This window comes from Artemia franciscana, chromosome 12 (assembly GCF_032884065.1).
Source record: "Artemia franciscana chromosome 12, ASM3288406v1, whole genome shotgun sequence".
Lineage (NCBI taxonomy): Eukaryota > Metazoa > Arthropoda > Branchiopoda > Anostraca > Artemiidae > Artemia > Artemia franciscana.
This window is the reverse complement of record NC_088874.1, coordinates 27,044,349-27,065,492: the sequence shown is the minus strand read 5'-3', so window position 1 is coordinate 27,065,492 and position 21,144 is coordinate 27,044,349. Positions and strand designations below refer to the sequence as shown.

At 37.1% G+C, this 21,144-nt stretch overlaps 1 protein-coding gene across 1 annotated transcript in view; it reads left to right on the top strand.

Annotated features, from left to right (window-relative positions):
• The window catches only part of LOC136033934 (pre-mRNA-processing-splicing factor 8), a 96,395-nt gene that overhangs the window by 39,861 nt on the left and 35,390 nt on the right, over positions 1 to 21,144 (top strand). Inside the window, exons 12-15 of the mRNA XM_065714951.1 lie at positions 1,910 to 2,236; positions 6,229 to 6,435; positions 9,594 to 10,265; positions 14,198 to 14,436. Coding sequence (XP_065571023.1) covers positions 1,910 to 2,236; positions 6,229 to 6,435; positions 9,594 to 10,265; positions 14,198 to 14,436 — 1,445 coding nt within the window. The remainder of the gene's footprint in view (positions 1 to 1,909; positions 2,237 to 6,228; positions 6,436 to 9,593; positions 10,266 to 14,197; positions 14,437 to 21,144) is intronic.

Below are 21,144 nucleotides of genomic sequence, written 5' to 3'. Positions count from 1 at the left end.
ATAGGGTTCGATGGTCCTTTATTTGGGAAACAACTCATAATAACTAATTAATAATAAAACTGGGCATATCCATCTTGAAGTAGAAAAATACTACTTAGCCAAATTACATTGTTCAAAGTGGGCTCTACATATTCTACCTATTTGAAGCCCTTTGTTTTTGTTTTTTTACGTAATTTGTTGGAAAATTACTTTTTATCCAAATGATCTTATTCAAATTGGGTTCTATTTATTTTTACTATTTAGTTTGTTTTTTTTTCGCCTTTTGTTAGAGAATTGCAAGGGCTTCTATAATTTGTAGCAACTTTCTTTTTTTTTTTCTCAAGATCTTACTTGCTTTGTCTAATAATTCAGCTGTTAGATAAATAGCGTTCGTAAAAGTGCTTGAAAAGGGTTTTTTAGGCTAAATAGATATGTTTAAATAGGGAGGGGGCTCTTCTTCTGTGCATGGAGAAACTAACCTCTCCCCTTCCTCTTGGGTTAAGATGCGCTTGTTTCGTTTATTGGCTGTAAAATCGTAATTTTAATTAAATTGGGTCTGCAGAAATATCAAGGTCATTGTATCTTAAAGTTAGAATGCAGTCATATCATTGATGTTGTATTAATCGATAGTAGTATAGACCATGGCCTAAGGGACCGAATTTTGAGGGCCTACTCCAACTTATTAATATTTTCTTTCAAAAACGTATAACAGATTTCAGAATTTTAAATTGCAAAAAAAAGACACTTAGCTACAAATGAACTTTTACTAGGTCCTCACTAACTAGGTCTTTCTAGGTCTTTCAAAAATAATACCCCTAGGTAATTCTACCTTTTACTAGGTCTTTCAAGCAATTCAAAAATAATAAATACATAAACGCAAGGTGTTGTTGAAGATAGAAGAGCCTCTCTTTAAACTCATTCGTTTTACTGGCCAGAATGCTCTATTATGTAAGAAAGTCCATTGAAGAGGCTTTGACTTGGGGAGAGTCATATATTTACACTGTGTTATCGACAAAGCTATTATTCTTTCAAGGGATTACGAACTTGGTTGCTTTGCTTGTTATACTCTGGAGATTCAGAGATATGACCGGATATGAGTATATTACTGGAAATGTTTGATAATATCTAATGCTATCGTGTTAAAAACAGATAAACTCTTAATTGACATAATACGACGGCCTTAGATAGAAAAAAAAATATTAAAAGAATACGAAACGAAATGGTTACGGTTCGTTTTTTTTGGCGATTGCAGTCTCCTTTTTTTACTTGCTTTTTTTGTAAAAAAAGAGAAAAGATTTAAAACAACAGGATATTTATTTTAACGCTAAAAATAAAATGATTTAATAAAACTGGCTATTTTGGGAATGCTTCTGTAGTCAATTTTTAACCAAAAATCAAAAACACATAAATCTGGCAAAGTAAATAAAAAAGAAGAAAACAATATCAACAAATTCTAATTTGCAACAAATTTAATTTAAAGACAATTAAATCGGAGGAACTTAGCAAAATAAGCCCAAACAAAACAAGCTACACAGTCCCGAACTAGTAAGTAAAGCATCTTAGTATTATATTAAGACTGGTAATAATAGGACTAATTGGAGAATACTCTAATAGGACTAATAGCGATAATATCTTCGATAGAAAATAGGATAGGTCATAATTTACGAATAACTAAATATCTGTAAAGTAAAGAATCTGTACCAACAGTGGTACAGGAAAATATTTCTAAATGTTTTTAAAGGTCCATTTACAATGAGACTTCACTAATACTGAGATTTAGCTAGCACCAATTTGAGCTAATCAGGAAGTTCTATAAAAATTCTAATTAGTTCAGCTTAGCATTCGCTGAATTTAGTATTGTTAAATCTCAATATGAATGAAAAATATTTGCAGCCTTAGAAGCTAATTACGTTTCTTTTCTTTTTTCCAGGGTCCAGTGGGGAAAGGGCCAGGGTGTGGTATTTGGGCCCCAGGTTGGCGCATCTGGCTTTTCTTCCTTCGTGGTATCACGCCTCTCCTCGAGAGATGGTTGGGTAACCTCCTATCCCGTCAATTTGAAGGTCGTCATTCAAAAGGTGTTGCCAAAACCGTTACCAAGCAACGTGTTGAGTCGCATTTTGATTTGGAGCTGAGAGCGTCTGTGATGCATGACATTGTGGACATGATGCCTGAAGGTATAAAGCAAAACAAGGCAAGGACGATATTACAACATTTGAGTGAGGCTTGGAGGTGCTGGAAGGCCAATATTCCTTGGAAGGTATGTATTATATGAAGAAGTTGATGAAATGTTCTAATACGTGAAGAACTAATAAGAAAAAATGGAGGGATTTTTCTGCATCAAAATGTTGTAAATGCAATACTGAATTATTTCTGAGATATTTTGCCCGTATGTGTCAAAAATCGACCCATTTTCCAGATTACATCTCTATATGTGCCTAATCAACATTTAATGTTTTTTTTTTTCTGGCAATTTTGAAAGCCTTAGTAAATTATTAGAGGGAAAGTGAATATTGTAATAAATCTAATATTTAACTTATTGAATTTTCTGACTATTTTAGATTAATTTCTACTCTACTACTTTTGCTGCAATTCCAAAGTTGTTTCTGTTTTAAATCACTGGACATCGATGTCGTAGTGAGCATTTTTACTTCACTTCACAAACATTTTACAACTTCCAATAATTTTAGTTCATTTTTTATATCGTCCTGACTAAACCTGAGACGTCTATCTCTCCTGATTTCCTTCTAAGGCGATGTAGTACAACTGTTCCAGGGATTGATTCTCTGGGCATCCCAATGAGATCTTGAGACGACAGAGGCGTTTATTGGGGGGGGAGGGTTATATGAGGGGATGTAACACCTTTTAGACCTTGAAAAAAAACCTTGTGTTTGGGGGGATTTCATAAGTGTCGTTTTTTTACTTTCAGTGGAAAAATTGAGATAAAAGATAAATTTCCTACCTTTCATTACACATTTTGAAAAATAAACTTTGCTCTCATTTAAATTTTTTTGGATTGACATTACTGTCAAATGATCCAGGCCCGTGCTCTCGTGTTGCCAATGCTGAGTGTGATTGAACTGTTTTCGTTCACAAATTATGGTGCTTGGCCCCTCATTGATAGATTTTAAGCCTAACATTGCCCTTGAATAATTTCTGATCATCTTATTGCTAAATTTTGTATGATCAGTTGTTGTTCATCTGATGATGACTGTTACCTTATCGTCTTTCTTGTTAGTAAATGAATGTCTATATTTCTATGGATTATCCATGTACTATATTTAAGTCTCACTTTATTAGGCGGTTCCTAAAATATTGCACAGAGAAAGAACGAATGAGAATAAAGAAGACTTTTTATGGCACTTGGTATTAACCAAGTGACATAGCGATCGCAAATTCTGTCGGTCCCGGTCCTGCTACTTAAGGCACTCCCAGGTAAGCTAGGACGATGAAATTTGGCAGGCGTATCAGGGACCGGACCAGATTAAATTGTAAATAGTCGTTTTCCCGATTTGACCATCTGGGGGGGGGGGAGTGGGGGCCGTTTAATTTGGAAAAATAAAAAATGAAGTATTTTTAACTTACGAACGGGTGATGGGATCTTAATGAAATTTGATGTTTGGAAGGATATCGTGTCTCAGAGCTCTTATTTCAAATCCCTACCAGATCCGGTGACATTGGGGGGACTTGGAGGGGGGAACCTAAAATCTTGGAAAACGATTAGAGTGGAGGGATCGGGATGAAACTTGGTGGGAAAATAAGCAAAAGTCCTAGATACGTAATTGACATAAACGGAACGGATCTGCTCTGTTTGGGGAAATTGGGGGGGGGGGGGGGGTAATTCTGAAAAAATAAAAAAATGGTATTTTTAACTTACGAAGGAGTGATCATATCTTAATGAAATTTCATGTTTAGAAGGACCTCGTAACTCAGATCTATCATGTTAAATCTCGACCGGATCTAGCGTCATTGGGGGGGGGGGGGAAATCTTGGAAAACACTTAAAGCGGAGAGATTAGGATGAAACTTGGTGGGAGGAATAAAAACATGTCCAAGATAGGTGACTGACATAGCCGGACTGGATCCGCCCTCTTTGGTGGAGTTGGGGGTGGGGAGTAACTCGGAAAAATTAGAAAAAATTAGGTATTTTTAACTTACGAACGGGTGATCAGATCTTAATGAAATTTGATATCTGAAGGATCTTGTGCTTTAGAACCCTTATTTTAAATCCTCACCAGATCTGGTGACATTGGGGGGAGCTGAAGGGGGAGACCGGAATTCTTGGAAAACGTGGAAATTGAGGTATCTTTATTTTACGAATGGGGGATCGGATGTCTCAGATGCTCCATTTTCAATTTGAATCGGATCTGGGGACATAGGGGGTTGGAGGGGAGAAACAGAAATCTTGGAAAACGCCTAGAGTGGAGAGATCGGGATGAAACTTGATGGTAAGAATAAGCACATCTTATAGATACGTGATTGACATAATTGGAACGGATCTGTTCACTTTGGAGGAGCTGGGGGTTGTTGATTTGAAAAAATTAAAAAAAAATTGAGGAATTTTTAACTTAAGAACGGGTGACTGGATCTTAGTGAAATTTGATATTTAGAAGGAACTCATGTCTCAGAGCTCTTATTTCAAATCACAACCAGATCTGTTAACATTGGGGGGAGTTGGAGTGGGAAACCGGAAATCTTGGAAAATGCTTAGAGTATTGAAATCGGGATGAAACTTGGTGGGTAGAATAAGCAAATGTCGTAGATACGTGATTGACGTAACCGTACTGGGTCCACTCTCTTTGGGGGAGTTAGGGGGTGGGGTTCAGTGCTTTGGCGAGTTTGGTGCTTCTGGACGTGGTAGGACGATGGAAATTGGTAGGCGTGTCCGGGAGCTGCATAAATTGACTTGATAAAGTCGTTTTCCCCGATTAGACCATCTGGGGGGGCTGAAGAGAGAGGAAACAGTAGAAAAATGAGGTATCTATAACTTACGAGTGGGTAATCGGATCTTAATGAATTTTGATATTTAGAAGGACCTCGTGACTCAGAGCTCTTATTTGAAATCCCGACCCGCATTAAGCCTCCGATTTCCTTTTAAATCAATCTATTGATTCTTAGAATTTTGGTAGAGCTCATATCATATGAGCTCTCGGCTTGTCCGGCCTCGTCACAAGTGCCATATGAGCTCTTAGCTCTTGTTTTGTATTTGGCATTATTTGTATCAATAAATGCTTTTGAAAAACTGAAATAATTCTCCGAATAATGCAAATCTGCATTATGTTTATGCGCCAGAAATGTACCTCACTAATTTATGAAGCTCTAAATGAAAGAGAATAGAGGAAGTGTATGTGGTGCTGTGTTGTCCTCAGCAGATGGGTGCTGTAATGAGTAGTTAGTAGTAGCTTTTATGTATGGAAGCAGTCGGTATTTTTTTGCTAGATTTGTCTTAAACTAAATTTCGGAAAATGTTTGTTATTCATTAATTTAAATTGTTCTTTAATAACTCTGTAGACAAAGCCGCACTGCCTCTCCTCTTTGGATACACCCAAGCTGCTGTAATTCTATCAATTTTAGGTTTACCTATTCTTTAGCAACAAAAATTCTCTCCAGAATTTTATTGTCGACGCTACCTTTATGGAATTTTAGTTTTGTTATTGCACTGTAAACTGATCAGCTTGTAATTTGCTCAAGTCTTCATATTGGTGGGACTTATTCTCATTTTAAAAGTCTGTATTTAGTTTCCACTTAATTTATTTTATTAATACGTTATTACAATATAGTTGTATTTTTATTACAATATTATGTATATTGTAGTATAATAATATAATTAATATAAAATAATAATATATTATTAAGAATGTATAATAATTTACTAATAATAAATAGCGTTCCAGTTTTAAATCAAGTATGACTTTGAAATCCTTAAATTTGGGTATGAGCATTAAGAAGGATGTTTTGTTTTGTCTTTCTTCGACGTATTTAATTTCTTTTCCATTGTAAGTTTTAAGACTCCTTTTCTATTCCAAGAGCAGTTAAAAAGTCATCATCAGCGGTACTCCAAAAGCTTCACGGGGATGGGGCGAGAAAATTCATTTCTATGGTTAAAAGTTTTTGAAAAACCAAGCTCCTGACTTCTTCCTTTTGAGCATGGTTTGTTACAAATATACTAGTAAAGGGAAGGGGGATGATTCATTGTTATTAATTATTATTGATTATTAACCGCTTTTATTATGGATGGTTTTATTTTAAATAGGTTCCTGGGTTGCCTATACCTATTGAGAACATGATATTAAGATATGTAAAGATGCGTGCTGATTGGTGGACAAATACAGCTCATTATAACCGCGAACGTATTCGTCGAGGTGCCACTGTTGACAAAACTGTGTGCAAGAAGAATCTTGGGCGTTTAACGCGTCTCTACTTGAAGGCTGAACAGGAGAGGCAACACAACTATCTGAAAGTGAGTATCCGTTCATTCCAGCAAATTGAATTTTGTGTATTTGTTACTAGCTTTGCTGTGGGGTTTTTGTGTTTTGTGACCTTTTTCCATACTTTTGAGTTTACGAGCACTTATTTTCTCTTTTATTATGCTTTTCACTTTTCCTCTCCTCATTTTAATTATGACTTTGAGTCCATATTTTCAAGTTCTCTCAAACCTTCGCTATTGGAATGAAATTTCTTCATATAGTTTTGCTCTTAATACGGAATTTTAGCCAAACCTGTTTTCCACGGTCTTTGTTACTCTTTAGCAACCAAACTTTTCTAAGCACCATGGACATTCATATAAATCCATTTCTTGGCCCCTAAAACCATCTTAATACTTATAATACCGACAAACCGCATTTGTAGAAGATATTTTTTTTTTATTGACGCAAAACTACTTAATGTTGGAGCAGTACTTCACTTTCGTCAGTGTTGCCATATTAATAGGAACCTAGGTAATTTCGAAGACCATACTGCCTTTCTTTGGCGATAAATAAAAGTTCAAATAGGGATAAATCCTTTTATTAAACAGTGATAATAATATTCACAAAATATACTGGATATTTCAATCACATGTACAGTGAGCATCATTGGCAGAAATACTAAAATAAAACAATTAAGAGTAATGATATATATACAAAATAAAATCATCACATGTTGTCAATGGCCCTTATTTTTTTAATGCAGCACCGGAAGCAAATCTCTTACCTTCCAGGTTCCGGTTTGCTAGCTTTATTTGAACCAACAGGTGGGCAGAGGTTAACCTCTTTGGGAGAAATAAACCTTACTTTATCTGACATCAATAAAATATTGTAAATACAGTTCAAGCCAAATTCACCTGTGTCTCTATTCAAAGCGAGGTTCTTGAATAAAAGTTTCTTAATTTCAATAGTTGTCCGGACATTTTACTTTAAACCTCGGTCCCTAGAAATCGAAGAGACATTATCAAATAAGATAAAATTGTTCAGGAAATCAAAAATGTATTCTGATAGAGCTGTGATCGAAATATCCAGAATATTTTGTGAATGTTATTATCACTGTCTAACAGAAAATTTTTCCCTATTCGAACTTTTATTCAAATATGAACCAAAACAATAAAAAATGACAATGAAAAAATAATAAAAATTTTGGACTTTTAGTCCAAAAAGAGTTGAAACGTAAACAATTTGTTGATCCCCCAAACACAACTACACATTCAATGGGTAGCTATTCTACTTAAACTGCTTTTGTACCATGTGTTTCTAACATATTTTTGCTGATCCATGTTTATTTTTCTTCTTTTCTTTACTTGGCACCTGTTACTACCATAAAGTCCATATGGAGGCCTTTTTAAAAATTTGAATTCCTGATTTCCTATTTTTTAAGATAATATAAATGTTTTAAATTTAGTTGTCCTTTCCTTATAACAGTGAACACTTGTACTGTCCTTGGAATTTAAACAAATATCTAAGCGCGTATCATGCTATCTTTCCTTCTTAGTGGAAAACAGTTGATAAATTTTTACGGAAAACTGGAATATCAGAAACGCATTTTCTTTGTGAGATAAATGAAGAGAGTTTGCATCTTCTCGCACATTTTTTTCAGAAAAATCGTCCGGCTTTCGTAGTATATAACTTTTTTTCACAAGTCTCAGTATGTGGAAAGCAGATACGGCCGTTCTTTTGGTTTAATCATAGTCAGTAACAAAAAGGTATTTCTGTTACTAATAATATCCCAAGCCAACACACAGTCACAGATATTAATAAGAAAGTCCAATTAGGATATGCTCTTCCCTGTTTGATGCTCTGCTTAGCAATCCTGGTTAATTGGTTTGGGGTGAGGGTCAATGACGTAACTCTTTAAACTCAACCAGAGATGACCCAGTTCGAAATGAGTACCTGGAGGAACTTGGGGAAGAAAAGCAGGAAGGGTGTGCGAAAGCACAGGATGGCTGGGCCCCAAACCCTCATTGCACTTCCTGACTGAAGATCCTCGAAATGGAGTTCAGCACAGCCAGTTTGAACTTTAAGGGTGTCGTGCCGTATCCTTTACCCTTTTCTTTGCCTAGCAACACGAGGCCAGCGGTTCGTTCTCCGCCGCAGCAAGGTTTTTTGACAAGCTTGCTACTTGTTCCTGTAAAAAAGACCCCCAGCAACTGAAACGTTAATTGCAATGGCTCTGGAGGACCTTTGTCCTGTTTGTTAGGATAGGTTAAGATTGTTGCTAACAAAGGGAAGTATAACAGATGGTTGGTTGACCTAGCTCTACTTAACTTCGTCTGGCCACTCTGTCCTTTTTCACTTCTGGAATTTTTCTCCTTAAGGAAAAATATTTAAAAAGAATCCTTGTTAATTATTTTTGATTTTGTAATTTTTTTTGTTTCTTCTACCTTGGTCGAAAACTGGGTCCTTATTAGAAATTGTTGTTCCTAATATTTCTGAGAAACTCTCAAATACAGCTTGCGTCCTTATTTTCCCTCATCACCGACTGATTAGGCTCCTTCAGTTGTGAATTCTATTTAATTTTTACCTTGTTTTTGTTGCTCTATTAGTGTGTTCTCTGTGTTTGAAATTTGTGTTTTCTATTTGTATTTTTATGCTTTTTTTCTATGTCCTACTCCACTTTTTGTAACTTTGTATAGTGAGGTTGTTCGTTTTTGTTTAATTTTTAAGAACAATTTACTGCAAAGTTACCGATTTTTGGCAGAATTTGAAAGAACGTTTCTAGATAAAAGTTTTTAGCCCTTGGCAAGATTTTGGTATTTCGTTTTCAAGTGGGGAAAATTGTCACGTATAATTTCTACCTAAAATTTCTAATTTGAGTTAATTTATCGAATTTAAGTTGAAATTTTAAATTTTTATTAGTATGAAATTCAAAGGAAAATTTTCAGAAGAAGATTTTTTCTGGGACAAGTCTGTGGTACTCCTAAAAGCAGCCTTTTAATTCTTGAGTGAAAAATTAAGTGATTTGGTACGCTTAATTCTGGACTCAACCCTTGTGGATGCTGGATCTGTTAAAATAGTAATGCATGTTCTGTTCTATCGATAGCCCTGTTTTTCCCAGTATTCTTTGCTAGTAGTATAGTAGTGAAGTAATTATTATTTTACTATCTAATTATTAATTATTATATTATCTAATTATTAAAATCCTTTTCAGGACGGTCCCTATATTTCACCAGAAGAGGCAGTTGCCATTTATACAACCACAGTTCATTGGCTGGAATCTCGACGTTTTGCTCCAATCCCATTCCCCCCTCTTTCATACAAACACGATACTAAACTACTCATTTTAGCCTTGGAAAGATTGAAAGAAGCTTATAGTGTCAAATCACGACTGAATCAAAGTCAAAGAGAAGAGCTTGGGCTAATAGAACAAGCGTACGACAATCCCCATGAGGCATTGTCCAGAATCAAAAGACATCTGCTGACACAGAGATCCTTCAAAGAAGTTGGTATTGAATTCATGGATCTGTACAGTCACTTAGTCCCTGTTTATGACGTGGAGCCTCTTGAGAAAATCACTGATGCATATCTGGATCAGTATCTATGGTATGAGGCTGATAAGAGAAGGCTGTTCCCTCCTTGGATTAAGCCAGCAGACTCGGAGCCTCCTCCACTGTTGGTGTATAAGTGGTGTCAGGGAATTAATAACCTTCAAGATGTGTGGGACACTGCTGATGGAGAGTGTAATGTCATGTTGGAGTCTCGATTTGAGAAGCTTTATGAGAAGATAGATATTACGTTACTTAACAGGCTCCTGCGTCTCATTGTGGATCATAATATTGCTGATTACATGTCTGCAAAAAGTAACGTCGTTATTAACTATAAGGTAAGCCTTCAATTGACAGTTCAAATGACTTTTCTTCAATTAACCGTTCTTTTTTTTCTACTTCTCCTCCTCATTTCGAGACAACCAATAGGTAAATTTTTCTTCTTTTTCTTCTATCTCCCTTTTTATGTTAAATATCTTGAGGAAGATAAACATGTGTCAAAGCCTATAACATGAAATCTAGACTGAATCAAGGTCAAAGACACGTGCTTAGTTTATTAGATCAAGCAGTGTGCAGAATCAAAAGACATCTTCTAACAAAGATTTTTCAAAGAAGCTGATACATGGATCTGTACAGTCACGTAGTCCCTATTTATGACGTAAATTCCCCTCTGAAAATCACTGATATCTATTATCTGATAAGCTTCTATAGTATGAACCTGCTAATAGAAGATTGTTCCCCCCTTGGAATGAGCCAGCAGACTCCAAACCTCTTCCAGCTTTAGTGTATCAGTTGCGTCAGCGGATTAATAAACTTCATGATGATGTATGGGACGTTGCTAATTAAAAGTGTAATGTAATGGTAGAGAGCAAGACCGTGTTCAGGGGGGGTAGGGGTTTGACCCCCATTCCCTCCGAAACGGCCGTCGACCCGTAAAAAATATGAAGATAAACTAATTTTTGATGCGTTATTTAAGTTTGATATATATATATATATATATATATATATATATATATATATATATATATATATATATATATATATATATATATATATATATAAATATATATAAATATATATATATATATATTCAGTACCGGGAGCACGGTGGCTTCGCCGCTGGTTCTCAGCACGCGGCAGGCTTCTAAATATGTCGCCTGTCTTCTAAACGCAGACAATATGAGGCGTTTCTTGATGTCATGACGTCCAAATGGACCTTAAATTAGAATTAGTGTCTTTTTAAATTTTTCTTTTTTTATTGAACCTTTAACTTTTGCCTCGGCTTGTCTTTTGTCATTATGTAAGACATATCGCCGGACCTTTGTTTCTTTTAACTGTTCCGGTGGTGGAACAAAAACTTTTTTTACGATTTATCAAGTCCAGGTTTTTGATTTTCAAAGGTATGGCAGGCATTGATGACCACCTTTTTTTTTTTTTTTTTTTTAATTGTTCTGGTGATGGGACAAAAACTTCTGTTTTTGCCTCGGCTTGTCTTTGTCATTATGAAAGACATATCGCTGAACTTTTTCAAAGGTACGGTAGGCATTGATGAGCTTATCCATATCAAAATCCAAAACCCAATCATCATTGCTATCATTTTCAGTTTGTATGGTTCGTTTTATCTCGGCTTGTCTTTCGTCATTATGAAAGACATATCGCTGAACTTTTTCAAAGGTACGGTCAGCATTGATGACCTTATCCATATCAAAATCCAAAACCCAATCATCATTGCTATCATTTTCAGTTTGTATGGTTCGTTTTATCTCGGCTTGTCTTTCGTCATTATGAAATACATATCGCTGAACCTTTTTTTTTAACAAATGTACGATAGGTATTGATGACCTTATCCATGTCAAAATCCCAAACTCAATCATCATTGCTATCATTTTCGGTTTTGACACGGTTTTATTCTCGCTGTCCAGGTTGATTTTCATTGACTCGCTCACATGTCTTCTAACCGTTTGTCTTTACTCTTCATTTTCATTTTTGACTTGCTCACATGCTTGGTGTCGCATTTCTTCTTACCGCGTGTGTCTTAGCTCTTCATTTTCATTTTTGACCCGCCGCTACTGTTCTTCTAACCGCGTGTGTATTTGCTCTTCATTTTCATTTTTGACTCGTTCACATGCTTGGAGTCGCATGTCTTCTAACAGCATGTCTTTGCCCTTTATTTTCATTTTTGACTCGCTCGAATGCTTGTTGTTGCATATCTCTTAACCGCTTGTGACTTTGCTATTCATTTTCTCTTTTAACACGCTCTAATTGTCGTTTTCGCATATCTTCTAACCGTCCGTGTCTTTGCTCTTCATTTTCATTTTTGACACGTTTTCGGATTTTGATTACTACAGACAAATTAGCAATGGCCTTTGCTTTGGCTGCCGGTTTTGGTGTTGTCGCAATTGATGGTTCAAATTTACGTTTTTGGACCTTCCTACAGACATTACATTACATAAACAACTGATGGGTCGGAAACTCGACAATCTTATTTATGCTAAGCATAAAACCATATAAGAATATGCTTACGTGATGTTGTAAAACATGCTTATATGAGGTACTAACATAATACATGACGTCATTTGCAAAAACCAAAATTATGGCTCTTAATGAGTTTTCTCAGACTTCTGACCTATCTAGATCGTTTTTTATATGCGAGAATATCCAAAGATAGCAATTTTCGCGAAAAAATATGGAACTGTTTTCGAGAAAAAACATAAATACATATACAATTATTGCTCGTTCCAAGTATTAATAACAATCGCATTTTTGAATTTTATAGTATTTAAAAATTGCCAATCCTCACGTCCTCTCATAGACAAGTCTCCATCCGGAAAAGTCCCTCCTGCGCAAAACTGCAGAACAAACCTCCCTCCCCCGCAAAAAAAGTCCTGTATCTTGAGGGAAATGAATGTTACATTGATTAAGGGAATTTTAAACGTTGAAGGTCGATTTATAAGGGAAAAAATCAGAAAAAGTAATGATTTTAAAACAAAAACGATCGGCTCGCTTTAGCATATCTTAGTAACCAGCTATAATTATACATAATCAATTTTTCATGTCTGTTTAGTTGAATTTGACCCATGTGTAAATGTTATAAATAAGGGGAGCCGGCGTTTACCCCTTCCCCTTCCCGTGACTTGCTGGTCTCCAATCACTTTCGACTTAAAAATATTCTAATCACTTTCGACTCACTTTCGACTTAAAAATATATATATGTGCTAGAACTCCCCATTTTTATGTTATGCGAACCTTCCATAGTTTCTGTGATCATGAGGTGGAAGTAAGGAAGGGGTGGACCCCCTACTATACGGAATAAGTGCTGCTCATTTTGGAATTTAATGTTACTCTTTATTTTCATAAGTAAAGAGCAGCGCAGACCTGAAATATTCCGAGAAACCAAGAGGGATTAAATATCGCTTTCACATATTTGATGCGTTTTTTGAAGTCCCCCCCCCCAAAAAAAAAAACAAAGTCCTCTATACGGGCTTGGGAATTATACATCAATTTCATTCTCCACCTTCTCCTTTGCTTTTCCTTAGAGCTAATTTTCTATTTATCTGAAGACATAATGGAAGTTGGGATCTTTTTGCATTGAAATACACCCTTTGAGGTATCTCCCTCCCTCCATAACTAGCCAAAATATTTTCAAGGTCTAAACAAAGTTCACTGTCTTTTGTAAATTCCTTGTTGTTTTGTAATTCCCCGCATTTGCCTATAAGAGCTTTAAACCTCTGCAGTGGGGTTCTCTTATTGTTTTGTAGTTAGGTAGGGAGAGGACATGCCTTAAATGGTGCGTTTTAACGCACCCTTTTAGAAGTTTTAAAGTTTAAAGTGCATTTTTAAGTTTATTGTACTTCCTCCCCCATGAAAAATACCCCTCTCTCCTAAACAAAAGTCCTGGTTATGGGCCTGAGGGTTATATATCAATTTCGACCCGCACTCTCCCCTTGTCTTTTCCTTAGAACTAATTTTGTGTTTTTTCTGAAGACTCAATAAGTTGAAATGGAGACCAACCAGCCAGGGGGGGGGGGTATCCCAAGGGAGTAAATGCCTACCCATATAAATGATTTAATTAAGTTATTTTCAAGTAATGCAAATTGATTTAGTTAAGCTTCATGAGAAAAGAAATCTGGAAAAAAAATTGAGTAATGATAAAATGCATGGGTAATAATTCACTTCTATATCTTGCTTAATTTCAAATGGCAATCCGTTTGCTTATAAATTCAAACAGATATTGTTAAATTCATTTATGTAACATGTTTTTCTATTGCAGGATATGAATCATACAAACAGCTACGGTATTATTCGAGGATTGCAATTTGCTTCATTTATCGTCCAGTATTATGGTTTGGTTTTAGATCTTCTTGGTCTTGGTCTACAAAGAGCATCAGAGATGGCGGGGCCACCGCAGATGCCAAATGATTTTCTCACATTCCAAGATGTCGCCACAGAAACAACTCATCCCATTCGGTTATATTCGAGATATGTGGATAGAATTCATATTTTTTTTAGGTAATCTAGATTACTTCTTTTTGTCATGAGAATTTTTTGATTTTGAAGGTCTAGTGGAATAAGTTGAAATGTATGTTGTTGGTTTTGATAACAGAAAGGCAAGTTGACTTGGGGACAAGTCACATTTTGATTTTTAGGGTGGATTTTTTTTGTTTTATATTATTATTATTATTATTCAACAGGCTGGGTTTTTATGCTCATACTTCAGCTACTGTGCTTCTTATAAGCTTGAAAAAGTCTTTAGGTAGGTCATTAATAGCAAATCAATTTCCCTTAAAATTTACTCCTCCTTGGATTTTGGCCCGAGGAGAAGCTGGTATAGGTGAAGTGGCCCTGACCTAATTGAAGTTCAGAGCCGAATTAGTTTTCCCGTTGTTTCTCAAAGTCAAGACCTTTTTTCGCGTAATATTTTAAACCTAACAAGTAGAAATGAGGTTTGTAGGTAGGCCCACGAAAATACCTCCTAGTGTCTTAACTTGGGCTGAAATAGCACATCTTCATTTACGTAGTTAAACCGTTTTCTGAGCTACGAAGATGTCACTGTTTTGAAGGGGTACGGGATGGTGGCAAAAGCATAAAGATTGATCTCACTACCAATGTCCATTTCTTAAAGTTTTGTTGTATTAGATACTGGATTTCGACGCTTAGAGATGTCGCTCTTACCTTTATCTTTGCTTTTGATCTAAAAGGCATATGGGGAGGAATCCTTAGTTTTCAGGTCTGGAGATGAAACCGCCAGTATTGGAAAGTAAGTATGCATTTAGACTTTTTAAGAATTAACATTCACCCACAAAATTAGAATCCAAATATACCCACAGAATCACAATGAATTTAGAATCCAAAAGGAAAAATAGTATCATAGATTTTTATTGTTATTATTTTGTTTTCTTTTTTTCCTACGGATCCATAATAATAAAAGTATAAACCGAATTAAATTCAATCGAAGGTGTGGCGACCGCTACCCGGTCGGGTATATCTTGTGAAAGAGATGAGAGGGATTTTCCTAAAAGGGGGGAGTAATATAAGTAAGTATTGTAAGACTAGTTACTGTCCATGAAATGACGCCTTAGTCAATTGAACTGGCAAGTCATTGCTATTATTTTGTCCTTGGGAATAGATTCTATGCAATAGGTTTCTTGATCTTAATGAAAATTTTCTCCCATTTCATTTCTTCGTAAGATATGTATTGCTTGTTTTTATTCGCGGGAAAGAATTCAATCGATTGCTGGAAATAGGTTTAGGGGATATTATTTTTTTTTACATTTGACTCATATGTAAATGTTACATCATACTTATGTAAGTTTAAATGAGAGTGATTGTTAGATATAGATGCTATTGTTTGTTTGGGCTATTGCCCACAGGTTCTTCCGAAATTAAAGGGAACCCTGGAAACATTCTATGATTATTCATGAAACCTGTCATATGATTAGTTTTTGAACTGGTAGCTTAAGATGAGCATTTAATTCGTAATTTTTATTTTATTACTAATATAAGACCTAATCCAAATTCTCTGTGGGAATACCTTATTGAAGCAAATGATGAAATCATTGGATGAGATAACAAGAATTGAATTACCATCCATGCACCATGATTGTTCTTGGTATTTGGAACTCTGTATCCCTTGCATTGTATTTCTAGCAAGAATCTATTTTTTTCTGACACCTCCATATTTTAAGCAAACCCCTCATTTTTAGGCATGCATATGATTATTTTCATCTCGTTTCTAGCAAAACCACAGTTTGAAGCGTTGATCTGCATATTTTCTTTGATTTTCGAACAACAACACAGTTAACGCCACCATGGGACTATGTGGCTGCCCCGTGGCACCTGTCATCATCACTTAAGTGTTTTCAGACGTTTGAATATCCTGACAGTTGTTTTCATGGCACTTGGTATTAACCAAGTGACATATAGCAGTCGCCAATTCTGTCGGTCTGTCTGTCGGTCTGTCGGTCCCGGTTTTGCTACTTTAGGCACTTCCAGGTAAGCTAGGACGATGAAATTTGGCAAGCGTATCAGGGACCGGACCAGATTAAATTAGAAATAGTCGTTTTCCCGATTTGACCATCTGGGGGGGAGTGGGGGCCCGGTTAATTCGCAAAAAATAGAAAAAATGAAGTATTTTTAACTTATCAGCGGGTATTTGGATCTTAATGAAATTTGATGTTTGGAATGATATTGTGTCTTAGAGCTCTTATTTTTAATCCCGACCGGATCTGATGACATTGGGGGGAGTTGGAGGGGGAAAACCTAAAGTCCCGGTTTTGCTACTTTAGGCACTTCCAGGTAAGCTAGGACGATGAAATTTGGCAAGCGTATCAGGGACCGGACCAGATTAAATTAGAAATAGTCGTTTTCCCGATTTGACCATCTGGGGGGGGGGGAGAAGGGGCCGGTTAATTCGGAAAAATAGAAAAAATGAAGTATTTTTAACTTATGAGCGGGTGATTGGATCTTAATGAAATTTGATGTTTGGAATGATATTGTGTCTCAGAGCTCTTATTTTAAATCCCGACTGGGTCTGATGACATTGGGGGGAGTTGGAGGGGGGAAACCTAAAATCTTGGAAAACACTTAGAGTAGAGGGATCGGGATGAAACTTGATGGGAAAAATAAGCGCAAGTCCCAGATACATGATTGACATAATCGGAACTTATTTGCTCTCTTTGGGGTAGTTGGGAGGGGGGGGGGAGTAAGTCTTAAAAATTAGAAAAATGAGGTATTTTCAACTTACGAACGGGTGATCGGATCTCAATGAAATTTGATGTTTAGAAGGATATCGTGTCTTAGAGCTCTTATTTTAAATCCCGACCGGATCTGGTGATGGGGGCGGGGAGTTGGGAGGGGGAAACCTAAAACTTGGAAAACACTTAGAGTGGAGGGATCGGGATGAAACATGGTGGGAAAAATAAACACAAGTCCTAGATAGATGATTGACATAAACGGAACGGATCCGCTCTCTTTTGGGTAGTTGGGGGGGGGGGGGTTCATTCTGAAAAATTAGAAAAAATGAGGTATTTTTAACTTACGAATGGGTGATTGGATCTCCATGAAATTTGATTTTTAGAAGGATATCGTGGCTCAAAGCTCTTATTTTAAATCCTGACCGGATCTGGTGACATTGGGGGAAGTTTGGGGTGGGGAGACCTAAAATGATGGGAAACCCTTAGATTGGAAGGATTGGGATGAAACTTGGTTGGAAAAATAAGCAAAAGTCTTGCATACGTAATTTACATAATTGGAACGGATCCGCTCAATTGCGGGGGGGGGGGGGGTAATTCTGAAAAATAAGAAAAATAACGTATTTTTAACTTACGAAGGAGTGATCGGATCTTCATGAAACTTCATATTTAGAAGGACCTCGTAACTCTGATATCTTATTTTAAATCTCAACCGGATCAAACGTAATTGGGGGGGGGGGGCAGTTGGGGGGACCGGAAATCTTAGAAAATACTTAAAGCGGTGAGATCAGGATGAAACTGGATGGGAAGAATAGAAACCTGTCTAAGATACGTGACTGACATAACTGGACCGGATCTGCTCTCTTTGGTGGAATTGGGAGGGGGGAGGTAATTTTGAAAATTGAGGTATTTGTAACTTACGAAAGGGTGACCAGATCTTAATGAAATTTGATATTTAGAAGGATCTTGTGCTATAAAGTTTAACTTTAGGTTCTGACCTTCTCACAAGTGCCAAATGAGCTCTTGGCTCTTCCGACCTCGTCCAAATGAGCTCTTGGCTCTTCCGACCTCGTACCATATGAGCTCTCGGCTCTTCCGACCTCGTCACAAGTGCCATATGAGCTCTTAGCTCTTGTTATTTAAAGAGTGGGAACTTACAATTTCATTGTTAGATCGTGATACCCCAAGGTAGTTCACGCCACCGTGGTGCTATTTGACCTCAACCGTGGCACCGTGTGGCACACATTATCATTTCTAAGGCATTTTCAGACATTTTCTTGATAAATATGGTTTTTTAACTACATTGCTTTGTGTTTTCGCATTGGTTTGTGTTTTTGCAAGCCAACCCGTTTGTGATGCCCCATTGCAGCTCACGCCACCGTAGCACTCTGGTTGGCCCGTGGTGCCGTTTGGTTTTCATAGGTACAGTTCTTTTTTCACCGGTAGTAGGCATCCCTGATTGTGTTGCTCGTATTTGAATAATAGAAATGTGTTTTCTCTGTATTTTCTTTAAACTTATTGTAAAAAATCGGAGTTCAGAGTGAAAAGTCCTACTAATTGTAATATCGAAACGGAATTGCTTTGCTTCTTTTCTCATTCTTTTGTTTCAACCTGGGTAGTTCGAATTTTTCCCAAAAAAGTTGCAATACCAAAGCGGAATTGCTTTGTTTCTTTTCTCATTCTTTTGTTTCAGCCAGGGATGTTTGGCTTTTTTTGTAAAAAAAAATCTCAATAACCAATCGGAATTAATTTGTTTCTTTTATCATTCTTATGTTCCAACGAGGGTTGTTCCACTTTTTATGGCACTTGGTATTAACCAAGTGACCTAAAGAGATCGCAAATTCCGTCGGTCTGTCTGTCCCGGTTTTGCTAGTTTAGGCACTTCCAGATAAGCTAGGACGATAAAATTTGGCAGGCTTATCAGGGACCGGACCAGATTAAATTAGAAATAGTCTTTTCCCTTATTCGACCATCTGAGGGTGAGTGGGGGGACGGTTAATTGGGAAAAATTAGAAAAAAGAAGTATTTTTAACTTGCGAACGGGTGATCGGATCTTAATAAAATTTAATATTTAGATTGATATTGTGTCTCAGAACTCTTGTTTTGAATTGACTGGATCCGGTGGCATTGGGGGAGTTGGGGGGGGGGGGGCTAAAATCTTGGAAAACGCTTAGAGTGGAGGGATCAGGATGAAACTTGGTGAGAAAAATAAACACAAGTCCTAGATACGTGATTGACATAACCGGAACGGATATGCTCTCTTTCGGGGAGTTGAGAAGGGGGGGGGGGTAATTCTGAAAAATTACAAAAAATGAGGTATTTTTTACTTGCGAAGGAGTGATCAGATCTTAATGAAATCTCAATCTTAATCTAACGGAATCATAATGAAAGCTCATAGCTAGAAGGACCTCGTAACTCTAATCTCTTATTTTAAATCCCAACCAAATCCAGTGTCATTGGGGGGAGTTGGGGGGACCGGAAATCATGGAAAATGGTTAAAGCTGAATGACCAGGATGAAACCTGGTGGGAAGAATAAGCACAAGTCCAAGATACGTGACTGACATAACCGGACCGGATCTGCCCTCTTTGGGGGAGTGGGGGGGGGGGGGGTAATTCGGAAAAATTAGAAAAAATGAGTTATTTTCAACTTACGAAGGGGTGATCAGATCTTATTGAAATTTGATATTTAGAAGGATCTTGTGCTTTAGAGCTTTCATTTTAAATGTCAAAAAGGATCCAGTGACGTTGAGGGGGAAAACCAGAAATCAAAACGTGAAAATTGAGCTATCTTGCGAATGGGCGTTCGGATCTTAATTAAACTTGATATATAGAAAGATCTTATGTCTCAGATACTCCATTTTCAATTTGAATCGGATCCGGGGACATAGGGGGTCAGAGGGGGAAACAGAATTCTTGAAAACCGGAAATCTTGGAAAACGCTTAGAGTGGAGAGATTGGGATGAAACTTATGGGAAGAATAAGCACAAGTTCTAGATATGTGATTGAAATAATTGGAACGTACCCGCTCTCTTTGGGGGAGTTGGGGGGGGGATTTCCAATTCTGTGGTGAATTCGGTGCTTCTGGGCGTCTTAGGGCGATGAAAATTGGTTGGGGTGTCAGGGACCTGCACAAATTGACTTGATAACAGTAGTTTCCCCGATTCGACCATCTAGGGGGCTGGAGGGTTTAGGAAAAAAAATTAGAGGTATTTTAACTTACGAATGGGTGATCGGATCTTAATGAAATTTGATATTTAGAAGGAACTCGTGTCTCAGAGCTCTTATTTTGAATCCCGACTGTATCCGGTGATATTGGGGGAGTTGGAGGGGGAAACGGGAAATCTTGGAAAACGCTTAGTGGAGAGATCGGGATGAAACTTGTTGGGAAGAATAAGCACAACTCCTAGATACTTGATTGACATAATTGGATTAAATCCGCTCTCTTTGGAGGAGTTTGGGGGGGGGGTAATTCGGAAAATGAGAAAAATTGAGATATTTCTAACTTAAGAACGGATAACCGGGTCTTAACGAAATTTGATATTAGAAGGAACTGTGTCTCAGAGGTCTTATTATAAATCCTGACCAGATCTGGTGACATTGGGGAAGTTGGAGGGGGAAACTGGAAATCTTGGGAAACGCTTGGAGTGGAGAGATCGGGATGAAACTTGGTGGGTAGAATAAGCAAATGTCGTAGATACGTGATTGACTTAACCGGACTGGATCCACTCTTTTTGGGGGAATTAGGAGGGGGGTCCGGTGCTTTGATGAGTTCGGTGCTTCTGGACATGCTAGGACGACGTCAATTGGTAGGCGTGTCAGGGACCTGCACAAATTGACTTGATAAAGTTGTTTTCCCCGATTCGACCATCTGGGGGGCTGAAGGGAGAGGAAAAATTAAGAAAAAGTGAGGTAATTTTAACTTACGAGTGGGTGATTAGATCTTAATGAATTTTGATATTTAGAAGGACTTTGTGTCTCAGAGCTGTTATTTTAAATCCCGACCAGCATTAAGCCTCTGATTTTCCT